General features: G+C 39.9%; 1 protein-coding gene across 1 annotated transcript; it reads left to right on the forward strand.

Moving 5' to 3' along the window:
- Positions 1–283: 283 nt before the first annotated feature.
- si:dkey-178e17.1 (tricarboxylate transport protein B, mitochondrial) lies at positions 284–17,518 on the forward strand. The gene is made up of 9 exons (XM_039804533.1): positions 284–793; positions 9,964–10,071; positions 11,297–11,396; positions 15,038–15,176; positions 15,490–15,574; positions 15,746–15,850; positions 16,251–16,366; positions 16,487–16,560; positions 17,029–17,518. Exons 1-9 carry the CDS (start codon positions 682–684, stop codon positions 17,141–17,143), a joined length of 954 nt encoding a protein of 317 aa, XP_039660467.1. The 5' UTR covers positions 284–681; the 3' UTR covers positions 17,144–17,518.
- Positions 17,519–22,055: the final 4,537 nt, after the last annotated feature.

Consider the following 22,055-nt stretch of genomic DNA (forward strand, 5'->3'; position numbering starts at 1 on the left):
TCTCTGTGAGACATGCAGCCTCTTTGTTATGAGAGGGTGTGGCTGGGCTGTTTGGACCTATTACTGCCTGCTGTTGGGGAAATGCGGACGGTTTTGTTAGTAAAAGATTTAATAACAGAGGTGGAATCAGATTTGATGTTGCCTCGCTGATACAGACACAGACAGGCTTGCGCCCCGCCCTTCTTCTGAAGTGGAACAAAAGTGGCCGGTCTCCTCTCACACTGCGCTCATATAAGCACCCAGCGTGTCACCCACTGACCCACGTCACAAAACCGGCTCGGCGGTTGTTGAAATTCACTCGCTTCACTGAGAAATAGCCAAACTCCACGCAGCAGCAGAAAACGGAGACAACTCTTCGGTCCGCACATTATTTCCGGTTTGCTATGCTTTGCTTTCTACGCACTCATGTCGTGATACAGCGTTACCATGGTTACAAATAACATCTGTTGGAGCTAGAACGTCCCAACTTCCTTGAACAGTCCCAGCGTACACTGTCAACAGACACCCGCTGGAGTCTCCGGACGCATCTGAGCTCACCTGCATCCAAGCGCACCAGCCAGCAGACGTCCATGTGTTGCGCGCTCCAGTCGACTTAAAAAGAAATTGCAAGCTCTACTCGGAGATAAACCTCATTATAGTGAAAGCTTTTTGTAGATTTGACTGAGTATTTTTCCCGTAGTTATGCAGGATAAAGGAACATTTATCAGCCTTTTCCTCAGACCGCGGTGTCTGGCGGCAGCGGCGCCGGCCGGGAAAGCGAAATTGACTCACCCGGGAAAGGCGATTCTGGCAGGTAAGCTTATCATAATTTGTCTCGCGGAAAAGTCAGAGTTTGACAAAATGTCACTAGTTAGAGTGAAGCTAGTTAGTTGATCAAAGCAGTATTGTAGTTTTCCAGATACTTGTGTGTCAAGTTTCTGGCGAACAGCAGAGCGAATGTGCAATACTTAAGACAAACAATTAAAACAGCGTAGAGGAAATGAAAACCTAATGAAGTCCCACCCAGGAGGGAGGTAAGTCAAGTAGGCCTAAAGTCAACAACTTACCAGGTATTCTGCACAGACACGTTCGAATTTGTAAAAAAAAAAATGTTTGTCTCGTTTTTGTTTTGTTGCACGTATCACAAACAATGCGTTTCCTTTTAGTTAGTGGGTCTAAACAGATAAATATATGAAAGCTGCAATAGATGCAATACATGTTTCTAAAAATTAATGATGAGCTGATAAAACAATATACTTTACCAGAGTTGCTACATTTTCCACCAACTTCTAACACTTGCACTCAAACCATGCTGACCCCGTGACCCTGTTGTAAAATGGCCTTGAGCCTCAAGAAAGCCCTTCTCTTCCTCTGACAAACAGTCCTGTCCTGCCATGGTCAGATCTTACCTGCTGCACTGATGTGATTATATCCCTCTAATCTAAGATCACCTCTGGTGCACTTTACATAATGCTGTTAGAGTGGATTGATGCATGCAGCAGTCCAGGGGGACCCTCTCCTGAGACAATACAGTGGAGCCATTCACACAGTGTCTCAGGTATGGAGGTGAGTGAGAGGATTGCGAGAATACATCAGAAACACCCTTAACGTTCTGTCATCTCAATTCTTTATGGCTGTAACTAACGATAATTTGAACTGTTGACCAATCTGTTGATTAGATTTGGAATAATGGGTTAACCACGTAGCCAACAGCACACAATTATGTATTATATATTGATATGAAACGGAGGAATAAGAAAAAAAAAATCTTTGAACTGAAGGTTTGGTAAAATATTTTAACAAATCAATTGACTGACTTATTTGTTATAGCACTACTGCTTGTTTTAGCCATTCCTGTGATTCATCAGTTTATCCTCCTAAAGGTTCAGAAGCTCTCCTGCTCTGCCCCCCACATAAACCCCTCGACCCCCTCCTGTGTTGATGATCAAGGTGGAACAGCTCCAGTTGATGAAGAGCCTCTAAAAGATGCTCCTGGATTAAGGCTACATGCTGCTATTTGGAAGAACCAGTTACATCCTTTTTTTTATCATTTTGAATGAATTCCTTTTCATTTAAGGTTATAAAGAAACAGTTTTAGGTCAGAAACTTACGATTATTATAGTTAGTTAGTTTTGTGCTGATTATTTTCTCGATGAATCATTTTGGCTATAAAATGTGTGAAAATATGAGTTCCAGAGCTCAGGGTGATGTCTTTAAATTGCTTGTATTACCTGGCCAACAGTTGGCCAAACCCCCACATATTTAGTTTACTATCATATACAAGACAAAAACAAAACAACTTTCGGATTAATGATTTTGTGGCGCAAGGAGTGAGAAGAGAAAAAACAAATCTCTCCTCTAGACTCGTGTCATCCTGTCAGCCTCTGAGAAAGGGAAATGTGACCGCGGTGAGACTCCCCCCCCCCCTTCAATCCTGTACAGCTTGATTGACTGGATGTGGCCCAGTGTAGCTGGCCAGTTTTGCAACAGCAGCACGATTGCATTCTCTCTCTGTCTCAACTCTGTGCACCCTCTGACTCCTCCTGGCCTCACTGTCAAGAAACCGTTGATTTATCACTGCCTTTCAAGGGTTTTGGAAATGGAAGTGTGTCTACGTGTAGTTTAATAAAAGTACATGTGCAAAGCATCACTTGGATGACTCAGCGGAAGATAACTGTCTTTTTGAGTCTGACCTGAGATGTCGTCCATCAAAAACCACTGCTGATAGTTTACATCGTCAGGATGCACACTTTTTTCACTCAGCTGTGTCAGTTTATAAATCCAATTGACACCTCTCACAGTGTTCTGAAATGCTAATGCTACTCTAGATGTATCCGCTATGGCAGTATGTCTGTGTGGAGAGAACGAGCCACATGCCCGAAGGCTCCAAGTAGACAAAGCAAGAAGTAGAAGGTCAAAGCTTAATGGATTACATAGCCCACATAGACCGTGGTTAGGGAGGAGGGGTGCACATTGCACATCTCCAAAGCTTTTAGAGATGTGTGAGCTCTTTCTGCTCCCATTGGCTAGTTCAAGTCTTCGCTCAACAGCCACTGGTGATGACTGAAGTTGAGACACGGAAGAGTTTTATCTTGTGAGGCCTGAGGGGGAGCGAGCGGTCTAAATGGGTCTCTGGTCCTGATTTGCTGGCCGCTGTGCATTCATACTCTGTTGTGGCTTTCATTTATAACCCTTATGAGCAGAGCCTGGGAAGCAGATGATTAGACAGAGAGAGAAAGTTCCTTTTTTTATCTTGATTTCATGATAGATCGGACTTTCCACTGAGACAGGCTTGGTTTTATGTCGTTTTTTTTTTTTTTGCTCCATTTTTTTTTTTTTTTTTTTTTTCCCTCTCCGCCATCTCTCTCTCTGGCCTCAGGGCAGCCAGTTAGGTTTTCTGAGTGGCTGTCTCCTCTTAGGCTCAGAGGGCTCGTCAAACTGTGCACTTAGTTCCTGTTTCCTCGCGTCACAGGTGACGCACACAGTCCCCTCCCCTCCGCTGCTGCTGGCAAACCCAGGGTACCGGGAGGCGAGATGATAAATTACAGTGCACCCCTTCTGTTAATCTCCCAACCCCCCCTGCTGTAACAGCCTGTCAGCTACATGTTGGTATAATGCAGCCACACAAACAAATAGCAGTGTAGAAATTAGAGCATTTAAAATACACTGGGTCAGCTTAATATAAAAAAAATTTGTCTCTCTTCATTGCGTTTGTGAATGTCTTGGAGCTTACAGCACCACACAGGAAGTTTAGCTTGTTGTATCTCACTAATTACAAATCACAATCGGAAGTTTTTAGATTTTCTCTCTTTCAGTCAGCCAGGCTTCAATTAATTTCGTTATTGTGTAACTTGCAGAGACTTGAAACTTGTTGAGAGAATCAATCAAAGTGAACATGTTATACATTTTTAATCACAGCAGGGTAATTCATTTTCAAGTAATTACCTTGTTGGGCTCCAAAACACTCTGACGTCTTAGACAATCTTTAAATGCCTTGGAAACCTTCTGCTTCTTACTATGAGTGATAGGGTTGTGTAGTCCTCAGGGAAATATCTTTACCACTATGTTTTACCAGCTCGTGGCTAACTTTTGTCTGCTTGCCGTTTGGTACTGGGAAGATAGTGTATAGAGGGTTTGTATGGGAGATTTTTCACTAAAAATAGCTGCCTTCTGCATCTGGAAACCACGCTGAAGAGAGGAGAGACTGAATCAAAACAGTAAGTTGAAAGACGCTAAAACCCTCCAAAGAGCTAAGGGGATGTTAATATAAAAATATTGGTTATAGCATTCAGTGTTTGTTTAGTCTTTGTTTGAAACCGGGAAAGCATAGTTTAGTTTGTGAATACAGATGGAAACTTAATAACAAACAGTGCTTGGATTTTATTTATTTTATTTATTGATATTTTGACAGAACAACAGATGTTCCAGAACTTTACAACATTCCATTCACAATTGTGTTCCTTGTCCCCAATTTCCTTTTCATACAACACAAAACAGAAGCATCCCTTAGACTACAACTATCAATAATATAAATCGGACTACTACCCAAAGACTGCAGGCTTTCACCTGTCAGCCATTGAATACAATTTCAAACACAGCTGTAGACCGTGCTTGGATTTTAGAAGTCAGAGTTTCCTTGAATGTGCCAAACAAAGAAGGGTTTTGAAATGCTCATAATTGCATGAACATATAATAACTTGACTTTTGGCAAAATTAGTAAGCTTTCTTTCTTTTATTTCAAACAAAAATAAAATATAAAACACAATAAGTGTGTTGCAACACCAAAATATAAAAAAAACCAATATCTATAGTGTTAAAAACAATATGTTCAAAATGAAAAGGAGCTGGAGGAAGCCAGAGCTTGTTATTTTGCCCACCCGTCTGACTGAATAAACCCTTAAAAAAAAAAATCAAATGTCTATGTAAGTAATGTAAAACATGTAAACCCACTGGTTTTATCCTTTTAACTGTCTACAACTGTACACACTGTCAAAACAACCTGTGGCAGTTGTCCTGTTCATGGAAATCTGTGTAAAATCTGCTTGCTGCAGTTAAAAAGTTAAAGTTCCATGTAAAATTAATCATCCTGTAATTAGGCATCAGTGTAGCATTAGGGAGTGTTGTTCAGGACAGAGGAAGCCTTAAAGGCCAGACGTCAGATGAATAATTCTTTTCATGTTTTGCGATGTTATTACGGCTCTGTTAATAGGACACCTCATGTTTGAAGTACATCGGTCCTCTGGCTATGTTCCTCATTGGACCGGAGATATTGACATAATAACATCTTTTCCCCAGACTCCAGAGAATTAAAAGTGAGAGATAATCCAAATAAGCAACATCTGGATGAATAATAGATTCTACTGGAAAAATGCTTATTAATTTGCACACACACACACACACACACACACCCTGGTGGAGCACTAGTTAGTAAATGCTCGCTGGCGGAGACGTAACAGAAATCACATGTAATCACATTACGACACTCCATTCCAGCCATGCTGATCCAGGATCAGTGTATCAGAAACAATAAAGCTCATTCATCTGTTTTCGGCCGAAACCATCCAGTCTGTGAACAGAGACACACACACACACACACACACACACACACACACACACACACACACACACACACACACACACACACACACACACACACACACACACACACACACGTAGATACACATTGTTGACTGTTCTGGGTGAGTTAGTCGCATATGGAGTCACTGAAAAAAGATGATTAGAACCTGCCACATTTAGACATCTTGCTAGATTGTCAGCTCCTCCAAAGAAAAGGGAAGTTCCTCGGTGGACCAGATGTGTTGGATGCTCATTAGAGTCACCGAAGCTGACAGGACAGGATTTCAGAGACGGTTCCTCCCTGTCAGCTGGCTGCCTCTGTGCCTCTCTGTACTGCAAAAAAGTGGCTATGAATTTGTGTTGAGTATCTTGCATTCATGAATATGTGTGTGAATCTGCACACATACAAACTGTGTGTGTGTCTAATGTGTAATGATTTGCTGCTTTTCTTTGTCTTATGTGATAGTAAACTGAATATCTGCAAGTTGAAAAAAATGGTCTTATATATTGGGATGGCCATTTTTAGTCACGCTAGGGGTCTTGCAATACCCGATTGTTGTTAACCACTTTGGTCCAGACTAAAATATCAACTGCTAGATGGATTGCTGTGAAATTTTGTACATACATTAGTGGTCCCCAGAGGATTGTCCTCCAACTTCTCCTTGAGTGCAACTAGCAGGTTGGTATTTGTTTTGTGAATTGTCTAGACAATTATTGTAAGGATTGCCATGAAAGCTGGAAAAAATATCCATGTTGACCAGAGGATAAACCTTAATGATATGGTGATCCCCTGACTTTTCATCTAGCGCCCCCAGCAGGTGCTGTCAGAACATTAATATATTCTCGTGCCCAAACCTGGTCAATAAAGCAATGGTTTTCTAAATTTGGTATGGAATAACTTAGATTAGAGCCCCGACCTCAACACCACCATTACATTACATTACATGTCATTTAGCTGATGCTTTCATCCAAAGCAATTTACAATTGCTACATACGTCAGAGGTCGCACGCCTCTGGAGCAGCTATGGGTTAAGTGTCTTGCTCAGGGACACATTGGTTGATGAGTCACAGTGGGAATCGAACCCAGATCTCCCACACCAAAGGCATGTGTCAAATACACTGCACCATCACCACCCAAACAGCTTTGGGATAGATTTGAATGGTGACTGTGAGCCAGGCCTCATCACCTAACATCAGTTGCTCACTAACGCTCCTGTGGCTGAACAAAACCCTGCAGCCAGATTCAACATTCTGGTGGAAAGCCTTATTCAGAAGAGGGAGGCTGCTATAATGCTATGCTCAACAATCACATATAGGTATAATTAATAAGAAGTGTTGAATTAAATCATAAAATAACCATGTCCCAGCACAGTGTTACCTTTAAACCGTACATCAACGTATGCACTCTGTCTGATTCATTAAACTGCTGCTTAGCTTGTGGAAGTTTCAAGTCTCTGCTGCCAACTGTTGGCCAGATAATACAGAATTCAGAAGCAGATTTGTATTTGACACAACCTGTTTTTCACCACCCTTGGGATCTGAATATCACTCCAATGCCATTTCCATTTCTTCTCGTGTAATAGTAACTGTCAAAGATCTATGTGGATGCATTGATTTTATGACACAGTGTGAAGAAGTGTTGCTGCGGGTTGAGGAGAGAGGAAGGAAGGTGCTTCTAAGAGAAAGATTGAGAATGGGAGAGGAGAGCGAGCCTGTGAAGATAAAGATTAATGGCCATTTTGCTGATGTAACCCACGTCACGTGGCAGCTACATGGGAGTCATTTAGGGTGTCATCTGTAAAATTTGAGTCTGTGTTTTGGATGTAAGCTGCAAAATGGACAAGAAGACAAGCAAACTGCTTCTCTTCCATAGGCGCTGTGTGTCCAATGAGGATTGATTGATTGATTGTGTGTGTGTGTGTGTGTGTGTGTGTGTGTGTGTGTGTGTGTGTGTGTGTGTGTGTGTGTGTGTGTGTGTGTGTGTGTGTGTGTGTGTGTGTGTGTGTGTGTGTGTGTGTGTGTGTGTGTGTGTGTGTGTGTGTGTGTGTGTGTGTGTGTGTGTGTGTGTGTGTGTGATCGTGATCACAGACTGGATGGTTTCGGACGAAAACGGATGAATGAGCTTTATTGTTTCTTCTTCTCAAGAAGATACACTGATCCTGGATCAGCATGGCTGGAATGGAGTGTCGTAATGTGATTACATGTGATTTCTGTTACGTCTACCGTCAGCGAGCATTTACTAACTAGTGCTCCACCAGGATTAGAAGAATGACAGTTTACTGGCCTGGTGATTAAAGTGTGTGATTCAGCACCGTGGTGGTCACAGTTTTTATGAATTTGCCCAATTAGGTGAATCCAGCTCTAACCAGTGATGGATGATAAGCAGTTTAATGGCGATAAATGAGTGTATTAGATAATTGCAGCCTTAAGTAAAAGCCATGTACTCTTATTGATTCCCCTTAATAAATCAGCCCCACTCACAGAAAAGGAGATAAAGAGAAGCAGATGAGTCAGAGGCTTTTTATGCTTTGAGACAAATGAGATTTATGCAAGTACAGCTAGAACCTAGTATCAGGAAGATATTCCTTTTGAACTTTTGGTATTGCATTGCAGTGCCATCTACTTATAGTCCTAAAATGTATGTCCTGGATTAAATATATGTGTTTTTATCTTAAGTGGATGCTCTGCTTCTTGGTGCCACCGTGATAAAGGTCCTGTTGGCAGCTGTGAAATGTGAGGAGAGCAAAACTACAGAGCTAAATGACACATGCACGTTTATAAGTGAAACGTTGCTTCACTGCAGCAGTATGTGGAAACGCCAGAATACATTGACAACAATAAAATACACAGAATACAACAGACCTAACAGTTGGCCAGTGTCATATTAAACCGTCTTAAATCATGATGGAAAATTCTGCTAGTAGTCTCATTTCTAGAATATTCTTAAAACCTGTACTGAGTCTTTTCATTATCTTGAAATAAGAAACAAGATACACTAGAAAATGAATGATTTTTTTTTTAAAAGATCTTGAAACTAGGTGTTTTGAAATACAAACGTGAAATAATCTCTCTTGTTTTAAGAAAAAGGAGAAAGGGGGGGAAAAAAGCTTTTAGGACTGAATTATTGACTAAATCTCTGGTTAAAGCTGTAGGTAAGTGTAGGATTTAAAAAATGTCTGACTTTAGCAAGGAGACAGATTTAACACTGAGAAAGAATGGGAACAAAGCAGAACATAGACTGCACCAATTGTCAACTGGATTGTCTATTTTTTCTACAAACAAAATTATGCCATATGAATAATTTGAAGGATGCTTTAATCACATACATATTCAGGTTTTAAGATGGACGTTTTTTATATCTTGGTAGTGCATGGGAAGTCATGTTTTATAAAAGCTTCTGACCATCTGAGGTACAACTTTTTCTTCAGTAAACATCTGATCACAGCTGATAATTCAGAGAAACCGAGAGAATCACAACCACTTCCTGTTGGACCCACTTCTCTTTGAGCAAGATTTGGAATTTTCATGAAAGGCATTTCAGTTTTTCACTTCCCATTCATTCGTTTGTTGTGGTCATTTTTCTTCTTGACTTGGTACAAACACAAACCATATACAGTAAATGTTCCTTACTAATTTACCAGAAAAATTATTTCAGATCAGGGATATCTTTTGTTTGTTGGGGGGGGCATGTCTGTATGTTTCTGTGTCACTTGCACAGTGTGCTTGTTTGCATGTGTGTCTGTGTCATTGCGTTAATAGAGGGTCTTGGCCTGGGTAATGGAGCCCCTCCCTGCAGGCTGAGTAGATAATTTAATTAATGTCAGCCCTTATTCTATCCTCCCCCCTTCCCTCGTGACTCATCTGTCTTTTGCATAGGCCTCGCTTTTCGACACAGTAGTTCTCATCTACTAAACTCATCAACCGCAGCCGGTTTCAGGCTGAACTCTCTAGCAGTCACTCACACGTTCACATTCACTTTATTATTTCTTTCTTTCTGTATGTCATCTCTGCAATCACACAGTACAGAATATCTAAGATGCAGTAACATTTTCACACAACCTTCTCTTTTTCTTTCAAACAGCACAGTCGCTGTGTAGTTCAGCCGCAGCAGAAACCGTTGATTCATCCTCGCCTAGCTCGTTACTCTTCCTCTCTCGGCTGCAGCGCTTTCAATGTTTATGGAGGGAAAGCCATTTGTGGAGTCACTGTAATGATCCATGATGTGATGGCACCTCCATGCAATTCATAAGGGTGACAGAGCACTGAATCAGGCTTGGTTTGGCTGCAACCAGGCAAACATGGTATGCTAAGTTCAGGGAATATGTCAACAAAGCTTCCTTTTCCTTCCTCAGCTCTCATTGTCAGGTTATATTATTAACATCTACTATTATTGTCTGTGTTTTTCAGGTGGAATTGCAGGTGGCATAGAGATCTGCATCACCTTCCCAACAGAGTACGTCAAGACCCAGTTACAACTGGATGAGAAGGCCAATCCACCCAAATACAGAGGAATAGGTGAGTGTGATGTGTTTGTTTTAAGAAAATGTTTTGTTCTATAATTTTGCCAATATATTGAGCTGAATGTGGGATTCAATTTAGTATCAAATATTTCCCAGTTCAGACACCTACCATTGATATAAAACCATAGCATTTTTGGTTTATTAAACACACTTAATTGATACCACTCTCATGTCCATACATGAGAGTCAAAAAAGAGAGTGAAGTGAGAGTAAAGTGTAAATATTAAGCTACTACCAGCAGGCGGTTAGCGTTAGCTTAGCACACAGACACAAACAGCTAGCCTGGCTTTGTTAAAAGGTAACAAAAGCCGCCTACAAGCACCTCTAAATTTCACTTAAAAAGACGTTATATCTCAAAATGTTATGGGGGTTACGTGCTAGACAATGTTTTTGCCTTGGGCAATGACTATCTATTTTCTGTCTATCTATCATATATATCTATCGTATATTCTGTTCTTGATTCTGTCTCTGTGCCTCTCTCAGGAGCTCATTATCCTATTACCCATCATCCCCAGGTACATTAGGGATTCTGGCAGGCTGTCACTGTGCTTGTTTATATGACTTAGAACAGACTAATGCACACTCACCATCCATGCATACCAGGGTACACACACACACACACACACACACACACACCCAGGATGTGTTAATATTGGCTGGAGCTCTGAGGATCGGAGACCATGCTAATGAGCGCTCAAGACAGCTGTTGCTTTTTCTGCTCTGTTGTGCATTTGGCTCGATAGCAGAACATGAATTACTGGACTGATATCTCCAAGAGTGAGAGAAGTAAGACGTGAGTTCAAAGAAAAACACCAAGTTTTTGGGGAAAATAGCCTGTTGATGACAGATGGACAAGGACAGATGTTTTTGGTGTGCTCTTATGTGTATTCTTTATAAGGGTCATTCCCATAGACTGTTAATATTAATAATATACAGTCTATGGTCATTGCATACGCAAATAAATGAATAAACACTGTTGCAATACATTGTATATGCTATTTGCTATTTAAAAACAACATATTTATACCGAAGGAAATTGTCCACAGTGGAATCTGATGTCTTGAAATTGTGTGTGTGTGTGTGTGTGTGTGTGTGTGTGTGTGTGTGTGTGTGTGTGTGTGTGTGTGTGTGTGTGTGTGTGTGTGTGTGTGTGTGTGTGTGTGTGTGTGTGTGTGTGTGTGTGTGTGTGTGTGTGTGTGTGTGTGTGTGTGTCTTTACAGGTGACTGTGTGAAACAGACGGTACAGGGTCATGGTGTTAAAGGACTGTACAGAGGACTCAGCTCACTGGTGTATGGATCCATACCCAAATCTGCAGTCAGGTAACTGATAACAATAAGGGTTCTGAACTAAGACTCAAGTAGAGTTAAAAAATTGGGATGTAATATTCTAAAAAAAGTAGCTAACCTCAAAGTACTTAGATTGAATAAATGATTGAATAATCACACGTTAACTGTTACATGTGATTTCCAAGCAGTTCTTAAAGGATGAGATCAATTCCTCCAATCAGTAAAATCAGAAATGACCAAATAAAGTGCACAAATAGTGAAACCACATAAGTCCTCTTTACATCGGTCCAGTTTTTGATTCTTCTGGTTAGCTTTTCAGTATTTCGCTGTAACAGATGATTTTAGGCGTTATGAACTGAAGTCTTATATCTATTAATGATGTTGGGCTTTTAAAGTAAATGACAGCAGCAGAGCTGACGCACAATTATCATTATTATCATCATCATATAAAACCATTTCTAAAAAATAAACTACTTTTACTTTTTTACTGCTTTGAATCTTTTGTCTTTTTACATTTTACATCTTATATTTATATTCTAATACATATAAAATGTAGTAATATGTGTGCAGTAAATAAATTGAGCACTTTTAGCTAAGCCATTGTGATCTTCTACCTGGAACCACTAACACACATTTCAGTTATTCTAGTCAATTACCCACAATGCAAGGCATAATGTCATATGTCCCAATAGCCTTCATTATTCTTTCACAGCAATGACATTTATGAAAGTGTGCACATTGCAGTGCATGTGTACACACACATGTTGCACAAACCTAAGTCAGACACTTGCATAAAACAATATTTTGTTCCCCGTTTCATTCTTTAACTCCTTCTCCCTCTCTCTCTCTCTTTCTTTCTCTCTTTCTTTCTGTGAGTGTGTATGTGTGTGTAATGCGGGAGGGTAGCCTGTCTGTTCGATGGGGAGACAGGCCCAGCCAGGCGGAGCAAAGATGCCACTCAAACTCAGGCAGGGTCTCAATAGGAGCACAGAGACTGAGACGTGTGTGTGTGTGTGTGTGTGTGTGTGTGTGTGTGTGTGTGTGTGTGTGTGTGTGTGTGTGTGTGTGTGTGTGTGTGTGTGTGTGTGTGTGTGTGTGTGTGTGTGTGTGTGTGTGTGTGTGTGTGTGTGTGTGTACAAATATCATTGTGTCAGTCAGCCTTTAGCACCCTTTCCTGAGAGACTGACTGATTTTGTTTCTGCTCTAAGAAGAGTTTTCTCTGAGGAAATGTGGCATGGAGGAGTAAAGGGGTTTAGTCCATGTCCTCTTTCTGCTCTTGTTATCAGATTACATTGTATATAAAAATGCATATTGGTGGCTAAATACATACCAGCTGTGTGCAAGCTATATACATTGTTATATACATTATATAAAATATACATTATTCAATTATTTCTACTTGCGACCCATCAGTACAGCCTTCAGATGTCTATGGGTTATGAGCTGTTGCCCCTTGTCTTATTTGAATGCTGAGGCATGTAGATGTGAAGTTGTTAATTCAGCAATTCAAGACAAATCCATGTTCAGTCAAGTTTGAAAAAAATATACTCATAATTTTGTGTTGTTTTTTTTAACTTGGTAATCATCTCATGAATCCTCAGATTTATCTTGCGATCATTTGGGGATGTGCCGAGCTTCTGATTTAGGTAACATGTAAAGGTGAATACAAAAAAGAAACCTGATGGAGAGATGGAAACAGATTTGATTAATGGAGAGTACCTTGGCACGTTTCCATTGACCACCACTTCCCCTGAGTCGTTTGTTCAATCTGCTCTCTTCTTACTTCTTGTATCTTCTCTCCCTTCCCCTCTTCCTATCGCACATTTGCCTCCCCAACCCTCTTTCTCCCCCATCCCATTAACTGATTGCCTATGCACCATCAAGCACCATAGCCTGCTGGAGGGTTGTTGGGGAGGTATGAGAGGGACAGACAAGAGTGCCTTTGACCTTTTCCTCCCCTTAACTCTTCATCCATATTTACATCCCTCTCTCTTGTCTGCCCAGCCTCCCTTCTTTCTTTCCTTTTTAGTCTCCAGCCAACTCTTTTCCCTGTCCTTTACCTCTTCTTCTCATCTGCACAACTGACCTTGTAGAAAGACCTGCTAATGAAGATTGGGCAGCACTCTGCTGCTGTCCAGAATGACTCATCTCCAACTGTGGATGTCGGCCAAAACACGATGTGTCATATTCTAACGGTGAAGTTTTGTCCACTTGTTAAATGGGTTGGGGAGATTTGGAGAGTTAATTGGCACAGGATCAGGCCTGACAGTGGCATATTTCTCTGAAGCAGCTTTTAACGAAAAGCGTTTGCTCCACAAAGTTAGTTATTACGTAAGTGCATCTCCGTGCAGTCTAAGAAAGCTGCAGGGCAGTACACTTTTTCATTTTATATTCTCTCCAAAGCTAAAACCATGTTTGTAGTAAGCAAGTGGTGTGCATAAAGAGAGAGAGGAGGATTTATTTGTGTGTGTTGTTTGTTCCTGCTCGACAGTCTGAGTCAGTTAATTGTGTGGAGCCTGTCTTTCAAAACTAAATCTGTGCGAGGAGTGAGACAACAGATGTGGAAGGTTAATGAGCAGAGGAAAATATTGTGATAGAAAAGCAGATGGGGAAGAAAACTAAATTCACTTGAGCCAAGTATAAGAGATGAATGCTGTTAGACCTGTGACGACGGCAGGTAGATGGTTTAAGGAGACTAAGCAAAGACAGAGAGGAAAACAAAGCATTCATCAAGACCTGTGTCTGTCCTCCTCCCCCCTTCTGCTAAATGTACCGTGCAGCGTCCTCCCTTCACCACAATTCAATTCCATCTATAAATAGCCTTTCTTGTAAAGGACTCACTGGCACAACAATTTCTGATTGCAGATAAACCACACCTCTCTCTCTCTCTCTCTCTCTCTCTCTCTCTCTCTCTCTCTCTCTCTCTCTCTCTCTCTCTCTCTCTCTCTCTCTCTCTCTCTCTCTGGGCTGGCTTCCATGGCAGCTGTTGCTGGTCATTCGTTGGTTTCTGAGCCACTACAGTTTATTGTTGCATCCTTAATGAGCACATTCTGCATCTTAAGCAGTTTGTTTCCACAAAAAAATTGAGGTGGAGGGAAGTTGCATCTGTGGTTCTGATTTATTTGTACTAACGAGCCATTGAGTGGAAACTCCTCCTGTACTACTTCTACTGATTTCTGCTGATGAGGGACAGCATAATTATCTTTCTATCTGTGGTCTTTTTCATATGCTATAGGTGCAGTGGTAATGACTTAATGCAAGGAATATCATTATGTTTGACTGCAATCATATCATCTATTTGTTTTTTATTTTATTCATTTACTTAATAATTTACATTAACTGGAAGATGATCTTAGATAAAAAATGGAGATCCAACAAACAAGAGCAAAGGCTCAACCACAAAAGAAACTTTCAGCCTGCCATGTTAAAAGTGTATATTCTAAGTTGTGTGTAGGAGGTGTTTTTATAACTTGCAGGGTTTTAAACAAAAGTAGGCAGTTGAATAAACGGTACTCTACATGTCAGATGTACTGTGAAGTTCATCCACTTTTAACAATAAAAGACCCTACATAATGTTTTTTTCTCTCACAAAAATAATGATTATTTACTTGTCTTGCAGCAGTTTTGTGTTAACTTCTTCCATTATTCCCTGCTGGCTCTGTTCTGTTTCTCAGGTTTGGGGTGTTTGAGTTCCTCAGCAACCGTGCAAGGGATGAGTCCGGTCGACTGGACAGCACCAAAGGCCTGCTGTGTGGGCTTGGAGCTGGGGTCATGGAGGCAGTTTTGGTGGTCTGTCCCATGGAAACTGTCAAGGTATGTTACCAACTGATCTGTGGTCAGATTTTTTGGGTCATGCACACTCAATGCCCAGCCAACCCGAATACACGTAAAATGATTCTGTCCCATGTACTTTGTGAATTTGTAATTTTTGTATAATATACATATTCGCGTGAAGCACTCTTCTCAGCTAATTGTATTTTCAGTTTGTTTAATATTGTGTCTCTGCACATTCACTGAAGAGGGTCAGACTAAACATTTGTGCAGTTTTCACTACATTGTGTGTCTCCAGTCCCTTCTCTGTAATAGCATAGCAACATTTCCTGTTTTTATTTTTTGATCTACCAAGGTTAAATTCATTCATGACCAGACTTCAGCCAACCCCAAATACAAGGGCTTCTTCCACGGAGTTAGAGAAATCATCAGGGCACAAGGTAGAGACCAGCTTCAATGCATGTAATTCACCTGACATCTACTGTTCAGACAGGGTAATGCAACTGAAAACATAGCATAATTAAGAAGTGTAGCATCCAAACATGATGTTGCTTACGAAATGTATGAAGAGCATAACAAATGTATCTACTGTACTTATCATGCCTTACCAGGAATAAAAGGGACATACCAGGGTCTCACCGCCACGGTCCTTAAACAAGGCTCCAACCAAGCTATTCGATTCTATGTGATGACCTCTCTCAAGAACTGGTACAAAGGTCAGTGTACATAAGACTGTATGTGTTTGTCAGTTTTTTCCATACAAGAGATATTTGAACAAGAGACCAACAATGCCTAGAAAAATCAGTTGAGATGATTGTTAGAAGTGGCTCATGTCTAATGGCCTTCTTTTCTTCTGGAAGCAGATGTCTTGCGGCCAAAATGAAAGCGTGCAGACTGATATGGGTATATACTGTAGTGTGGAAGTGGGACACAGTATACTATGAATATTAATACTGTATAATGTTGATATGGACTTATTGTCTGAGTTCCAAAGAGTTGGCAAACTGCTTGCAGGGATTCATCAGCTACACACCCTGTTCAGTTGTTCAGTACCAGGACTAACTTTGCTTTCAAGCATTCACTGTTACCGACTCCTCTGTTATGTCCTTTTACCAGGTGATGACAACAATAAAGCTATTAATCCCTTGGTGACTGGAGTATTTGGAGCCATAGCAGGAGCAGCCAGTGTCTTTGGAAACACACCACTAGATGTCATCAAGACAAGGATGCAGGTACTGTATATTGTAATATGGTGGCCATTATAAAACACGGGTTTTTGTATTCCTTGTTGGTGTTTTGATATAAACTTGTCAATGTTTATAAATAACAGTTCCTTTCTTTTCTTTACAAAGGGTCTGGAAGCACATAAATATAAAAGCACACTGGACTGTGCGTTAAAGATCATGAAATATGAGGGCTTAACAGCGTGAGTATGCCTCTACTTTGTTTAGTTTGTTTGAAATTTAGCTTAGTTTTACAGCAGGCTTTCATCCCTTTTTATCATACCCAGCCTCTTCTGCTTTTTCATCTTACAAGTTATGTTAACAGTACATGGGAAACACCTATTGGCTTTACTTAAACCCTAATATTATATAACATATAATACAATAAGTCTACAGAAACTAAATCTGCAAATATTTACCCTCAGAAACCTAATGAAGTAGGATTTTTAAAATGTTATTGTAATGTCTACAAAGCACACCAATCCAAGTGAAAACATGTTAGACATGAAACATTTAACATAAAATTAAACAATAAAATCCTATGAGCCTATGAGAAATTTTGTTTGAATTTCATGGCTATATATTAATGTATCAGCCATCAATAAATGTGCCTTTTTCTAAACACTGGTGTTTTATATTCACTCCCCCTCTCTTTTTGTGTCCATCTGTAGTTTCTATAAAGGAACAGTTCCTCGGCTGGGCCGTGTGTGTCTGGATGTGGCCATAGTTTTCATCATCTATGAGGAGGTGGTGAAGGTCCTGAATACAGTCTGGAAGACGGACTGAGCTACTGTACGTAGCGGTGGCTTCCTGCTTTCCAGGCATCCGACACAGATCTGAGTATCGCAGACCTCTTACGCATCATAAAAGCAAGAGGGTGAGACAGAAAGCTGAACTTAGATCTGTGTCATATGCTAACCAGGAAGTTAAAGAGCCCATAGACAGGGCTGCAGACAAGAATAAAGCCTAAAAAAAAAGCTCAGTGTCGCCCATATCTGGACAGCTGCAGTGTATGCAGTGACCAGACCAAGGTTCAATTTCAGAAGTGGAAATAACTAGTTAAAAAAAGATGCTTAAGCTTGATTTATGCTTCTGCGTAAAATCTACGCCGTGGCTACATACGTAGGTACGTGGAGACACAAACCTACGCAGGACCCTACGCCGTAGCCTGATGGGCACCTCTTGAAAAATTTAACTACACATAGCGGCGACGCACGTCGCTCTGCCGTGGCTTGTTAGCGTTGCATTTCCCCCGACTCATTTCCTGGTTCACCTTCTCTATGAACAACATGAAATCAAGGAGAGGGTTAACTTTTCCTGCTACAGATTTCCCACCGTGTTCAGAAGGCACAGGGGAGACACTTTGTTTCTCTTACTATGCCTCTAGAGTCGCTACTCGCTCCAAAGCTAATCACCGTCACTCTCTCACTCTCTACACATACTCACATACACACACACACACACACACACACACACACACACACACACACACACACACATGCCAGCCCTGCTCTCTTAAAGAGATCGATGCACACACCATCGCACAACTATAAACTTCAGGCCACTACCTAGGCTACGGCGAAAGCTCTGCGTGGAGGCTCCGCAGAACCATAAATCAGCCTTTAGTCGTAGAGATACATCATTTCTAAATGTGAAACAAAACCTGAGTATTACAGTCAACAACACAATTCTTGAAAACAACATTTTTGCAGAAATGTCAGCCTTTTTTCAAGTTATCTGGTTCACATTATTGTAAACCTGCTTTGTGAAATACCCTCCTTCAGTGAAAAACATTACTTCTAGTCATTCACAGCTGTTTTACAGATGTTTAATGTGAGTATGAACGTACTGAATTTTCTTGAGTTTGTGTTCTCAGACTCTACTTTTACACTCACATAAACTGCAGTTACTTCCATAACTAAGCCTTTAATAAAAATGAATTTGCAGTTATTTTTATACAGGGTAGATTATAATTTAGTTTATTACCAGCATTATAGTTTTATTGTAAAGTACGATATATTTTTTTCCTGTGCCAAATGCCGAACCTGTCATACCATGAAAGTGTTTTCAAAGTATGAACATGCAAAAGTAGCATAATGATCTTAACAAGAGAAGACCAAACATTATGAGTTATTGTGACATACTTTATAAATGTATTTATTGAAAGTTGAATGTTGAATATCTAGATGGTTGGGAAAATATTCACTGTTAACTTGTGCCACTTGTTTTTTCTGTGATCAAGTCAGGGTGTTGGGTGTTTTTAAGATGTAAGAAAAAATGATGTATTGCTTTATTTCACTGTGAGTCTGACCCAATGACACAGAGTCATACAGACCAAGTAACCTCAGACCTCTTTCCCTTCAATGGAAGCACTGTTGTTCATCAGGTCATATCACTGGATGCTTATTTGTCTTCGGTCAAGGGGGTAATTAATTGGAAAAGAAAGAAAATAAATATTTTTCTGCTATACACATATTATTTTTTTCAGAAAATCACTCTGGTGTGAAAACTTCTCACAATTTGTAGACATGATATGTAACCTGTGATGTGCAAGTAGGCACTGCTTTATTTACTTTAAGGGGGATCACCTGCTAAAAAGATTGGGAATCACAGATTGTTCAAATCCATTTCCAGTGCGATTCTGTTTCGGTGTTTCATTCAGGGTTTGTTTTTACTTCTCACTCCTGTGCCTTTTGGTGTTTGTTGGTGAATGCTACTCTAATCATCTTACTGGCAATTTGAGATTTTTTGTAGTCCAGTCATGTTATTTTCATAACAAATATTACAAGAACTGCATGATTATGAAAAAAATTATCATAATCTATTACTGTAATAACTGTATTAAAATACTGATGGATTATATTTCCCCATTTCTGAAATAATGTTCATCTTTTTTTGTTGCATTTTTCTGTTTGACCAGACAAATGCTTGTGTTCCTTACTGTCAAATAGCCAAGATATTTTGTTATTGTCCTAGAAAATCAATATATTCCAAGGCTGTGTGTGTAGGCTATGTGGTTCTTTATAATGAAGCTTGTGCAATAAACACAGTTCCCTCCATTTGTCTGTGCTTAATGTCAAGTCTTTTGTTGTAGGGGGATTTCAGATCTCATTAAAACAAGCATCTAAAAACTTGAAAGCACGCAGACTGGTTGTTTTTTAATCCATCCTCTCTTGTTCGTCTGTTCTGCCCTTTTGGTTAAAACAGATCAGGTTGGGACAAACCATGGGGGGCAAGTAGGGGAGGAATCGAACAGGGAACTCATTGTTCCAGTTTTGGCTGGTGCTCATGTAGAGTGGTTCAACTATTCATCTTTCCCTCTTTAGTGTCTTACACACACACACACACACACAAACACAAACATGCGGCGCACACACACACACACAAAATCCCTGGTGCTGCAGTGTTTGTTGTGAGAAGGAATGCACAGCTCTCTGCAGAAGATGGGAGTAAGGACAGCATGTAGTGGACATTTTGGCCTGAATGAGGAAAGTATACTGAAAAGTACTCATGTAAAACTTACTGTACTTAACTAAAAGTAGTTATACCACAGCGTAGAAATCTTCTCTAAGTAAAAGTTAAGTATTCAAAATGTTCTTGAGTAAAAAGTTTTAGCATCAAAATCTACAGTACTGAAAGTGAAAATACTCATAATGCAGAATGGCCCATTTCAGGTGATCATATACATATATATATATATATATATATATATATATATATATATATATATATATATATATATATATGTGTATATGTATATATATATATATATATATATATATGTATATATATATATATATATATATATATATATACATATATATATATATATATGTGATATGTATATATATATAATTATTATTGATGTGAGGTGTCCCTTTAATGTTTAATGTTGCAGCTGGTAACTGTGCTAATTATATAAGACATAATTTAATATTTTTTGTATAAATGATCTGAATCTGCAGAATAACTGGTGACTAAAGACTTAAAGTAAATGTAGTGTAAAAAGTTCAATGTAATGGAGTAGAAATATAAAATAACAGAAGTTTCATAAAAAGTTAAGTACTGAGTTACTTTCCACCACTGGTGTGTGTGAAGGTTTAGGACAGTGGACAGTCAGTTGTAGTTTACCATGCAGCACAGAATATAGGGGTCTGTAACAAGTTAATACGTATCCGTTAAACAGGAGAGGACCTGGGACGGCAGCATGAAGTATGAACACAGTGACAATATTGAGGCAATAACAAAGTACATGTCAAAAGGTTCTTCTTAAACAGTAGATGGAGCTGTTGCCAGGGCCTCAAACCCATCTGTAAAGCTCTCCCTCCCTATAATGCTCTGACACACACACACACACACACACACACACACACACACACACACACACACACACACACACACACACCAGTGATGAGAGAGGCCTGCTCTCTTGTCATATCTGTACAATAGGGCTTTATGAGAAGGGTCAAAGAATCTACCATCCTCCCTTCATCCTAACATCATCACTCCCTCCTCCTTCTCCTGTTCCTTCTCCTCTCTGCTGCTGGAGAGAGGATTGGGCCAAAATTGCCTAAACATCTCTCATCATCTTCACAGACATTAGTAGATCACAGATCAGGCCTTGAGATCATCTTTGAACTCCAGATATGAAAAGTTAAGTTTCCCTCCTTTTCTGAGAGAAGTGGCTTTATAGCTCCACTTCTTCTTTTTGCCCAACACTACAAATACTCAGAGGTTGAAATTAACAAGGTACATTTAAGGGGAAAAAAAACAGTTCATACTTTTTCTCCATTGCATTTCATAGATGGAAACACTTAATTAACACTAATCTATATCAGTGGTTCCCAGCAGTGTGTCCCCTTGTGACCTTACATGGCCTCAATGAGGACATGAGTTAAAAGAAGTTAAGAAAAGGTTGAAATGTTTTTTTTTTATGACCCCTTAGATTTAGGTCTGGACCCCCACTTTGGGAACCACGGCTTTATATTTTATCCCATTATCTCGTGGCTGTTGTATAAGGTTCAACCTCCTACATCAAGCTCATATGTTAAACTTTAAATAACCTACAAGCCTCAGAACAGCAATTAGGATATAATTGAATACATCAAACACAACATGGAAGTTTAATACTAATAATTGCTTATTCAATACAATGTGAATCAGAACATTTACAGAACTTGTATTCTATTTTCCCACTGACATGTGGTATTGCTTCTTAAACAAAAGTATGGGATTTGCATAATTTCCCTAACTCTGACAATAATGACGAATGTCTTGTTTCTTCCTCGTTCTGATGCGCTTTTACAGTTTCTCCCATCGCTCAGTTTCTGCCCGAGAGCCTCCATTCACTCAAAACCAGTGAAGGATAAGTAATGTTATTGTTCTCCAGTCTTTCTCTCCAAAGGGTGGATGCTCTTAGTTCTACGGGATGAGTGAAGGCTCATTGTGTTGCTGCAGCTCAAAAAGGAACTCGTCACTTTCCGCAGCAGTTGACTGAATATTATTTTAATGTAAACTTAATTTGTATTTACTGATTTAAATTATAAATGGTATGAATATGATATAAAGTGGGTGCACCGCTGTCCGTGGTGCTGAATGCGATTTTCTGATTGGAAGTTTAGCTGATTTCGACGGATTTAGGCACTTTTCACAGTTATCTTTTCACTTGCGTGAACCTAATGTTTTTTATTCCTTGAAA

Source organism: Perca fluviatilis, chromosome 6, assembly GCF_010015445.1.
Source record: "Perca fluviatilis chromosome 6, GENO_Pfluv_1.0, whole genome shotgun sequence".
Classification (NCBI taxonomy): Eukaryota; Metazoa; Chordata; class Actinopteri; order Perciformes; family Percidae; genus Perca; species Perca fluviatilis.

Coding starts and splice junctions, on each gene's coding strand:
- si:dkey-178e17.1 (XM_039804533.1), top strand. CDS start 682: ATGCAGGATAAAGGAACATTTATCAGCCTTTTCCTCAGACCGCGGTGT. Junction 794..9,963: donor GGGAAAGGCGATTCTGGCAG/GTAAGCTTATCA, acceptor TGTGTTTTTCAG/GTGGAATTGCAGGTGGCATA. Junction 16,561..17,028: donor AAATATGAGGGCTTAACAGC/GTGAGTATGCCT, acceptor GTCCATCTGTAG/TTTCTATAAAGGAACAGTTC.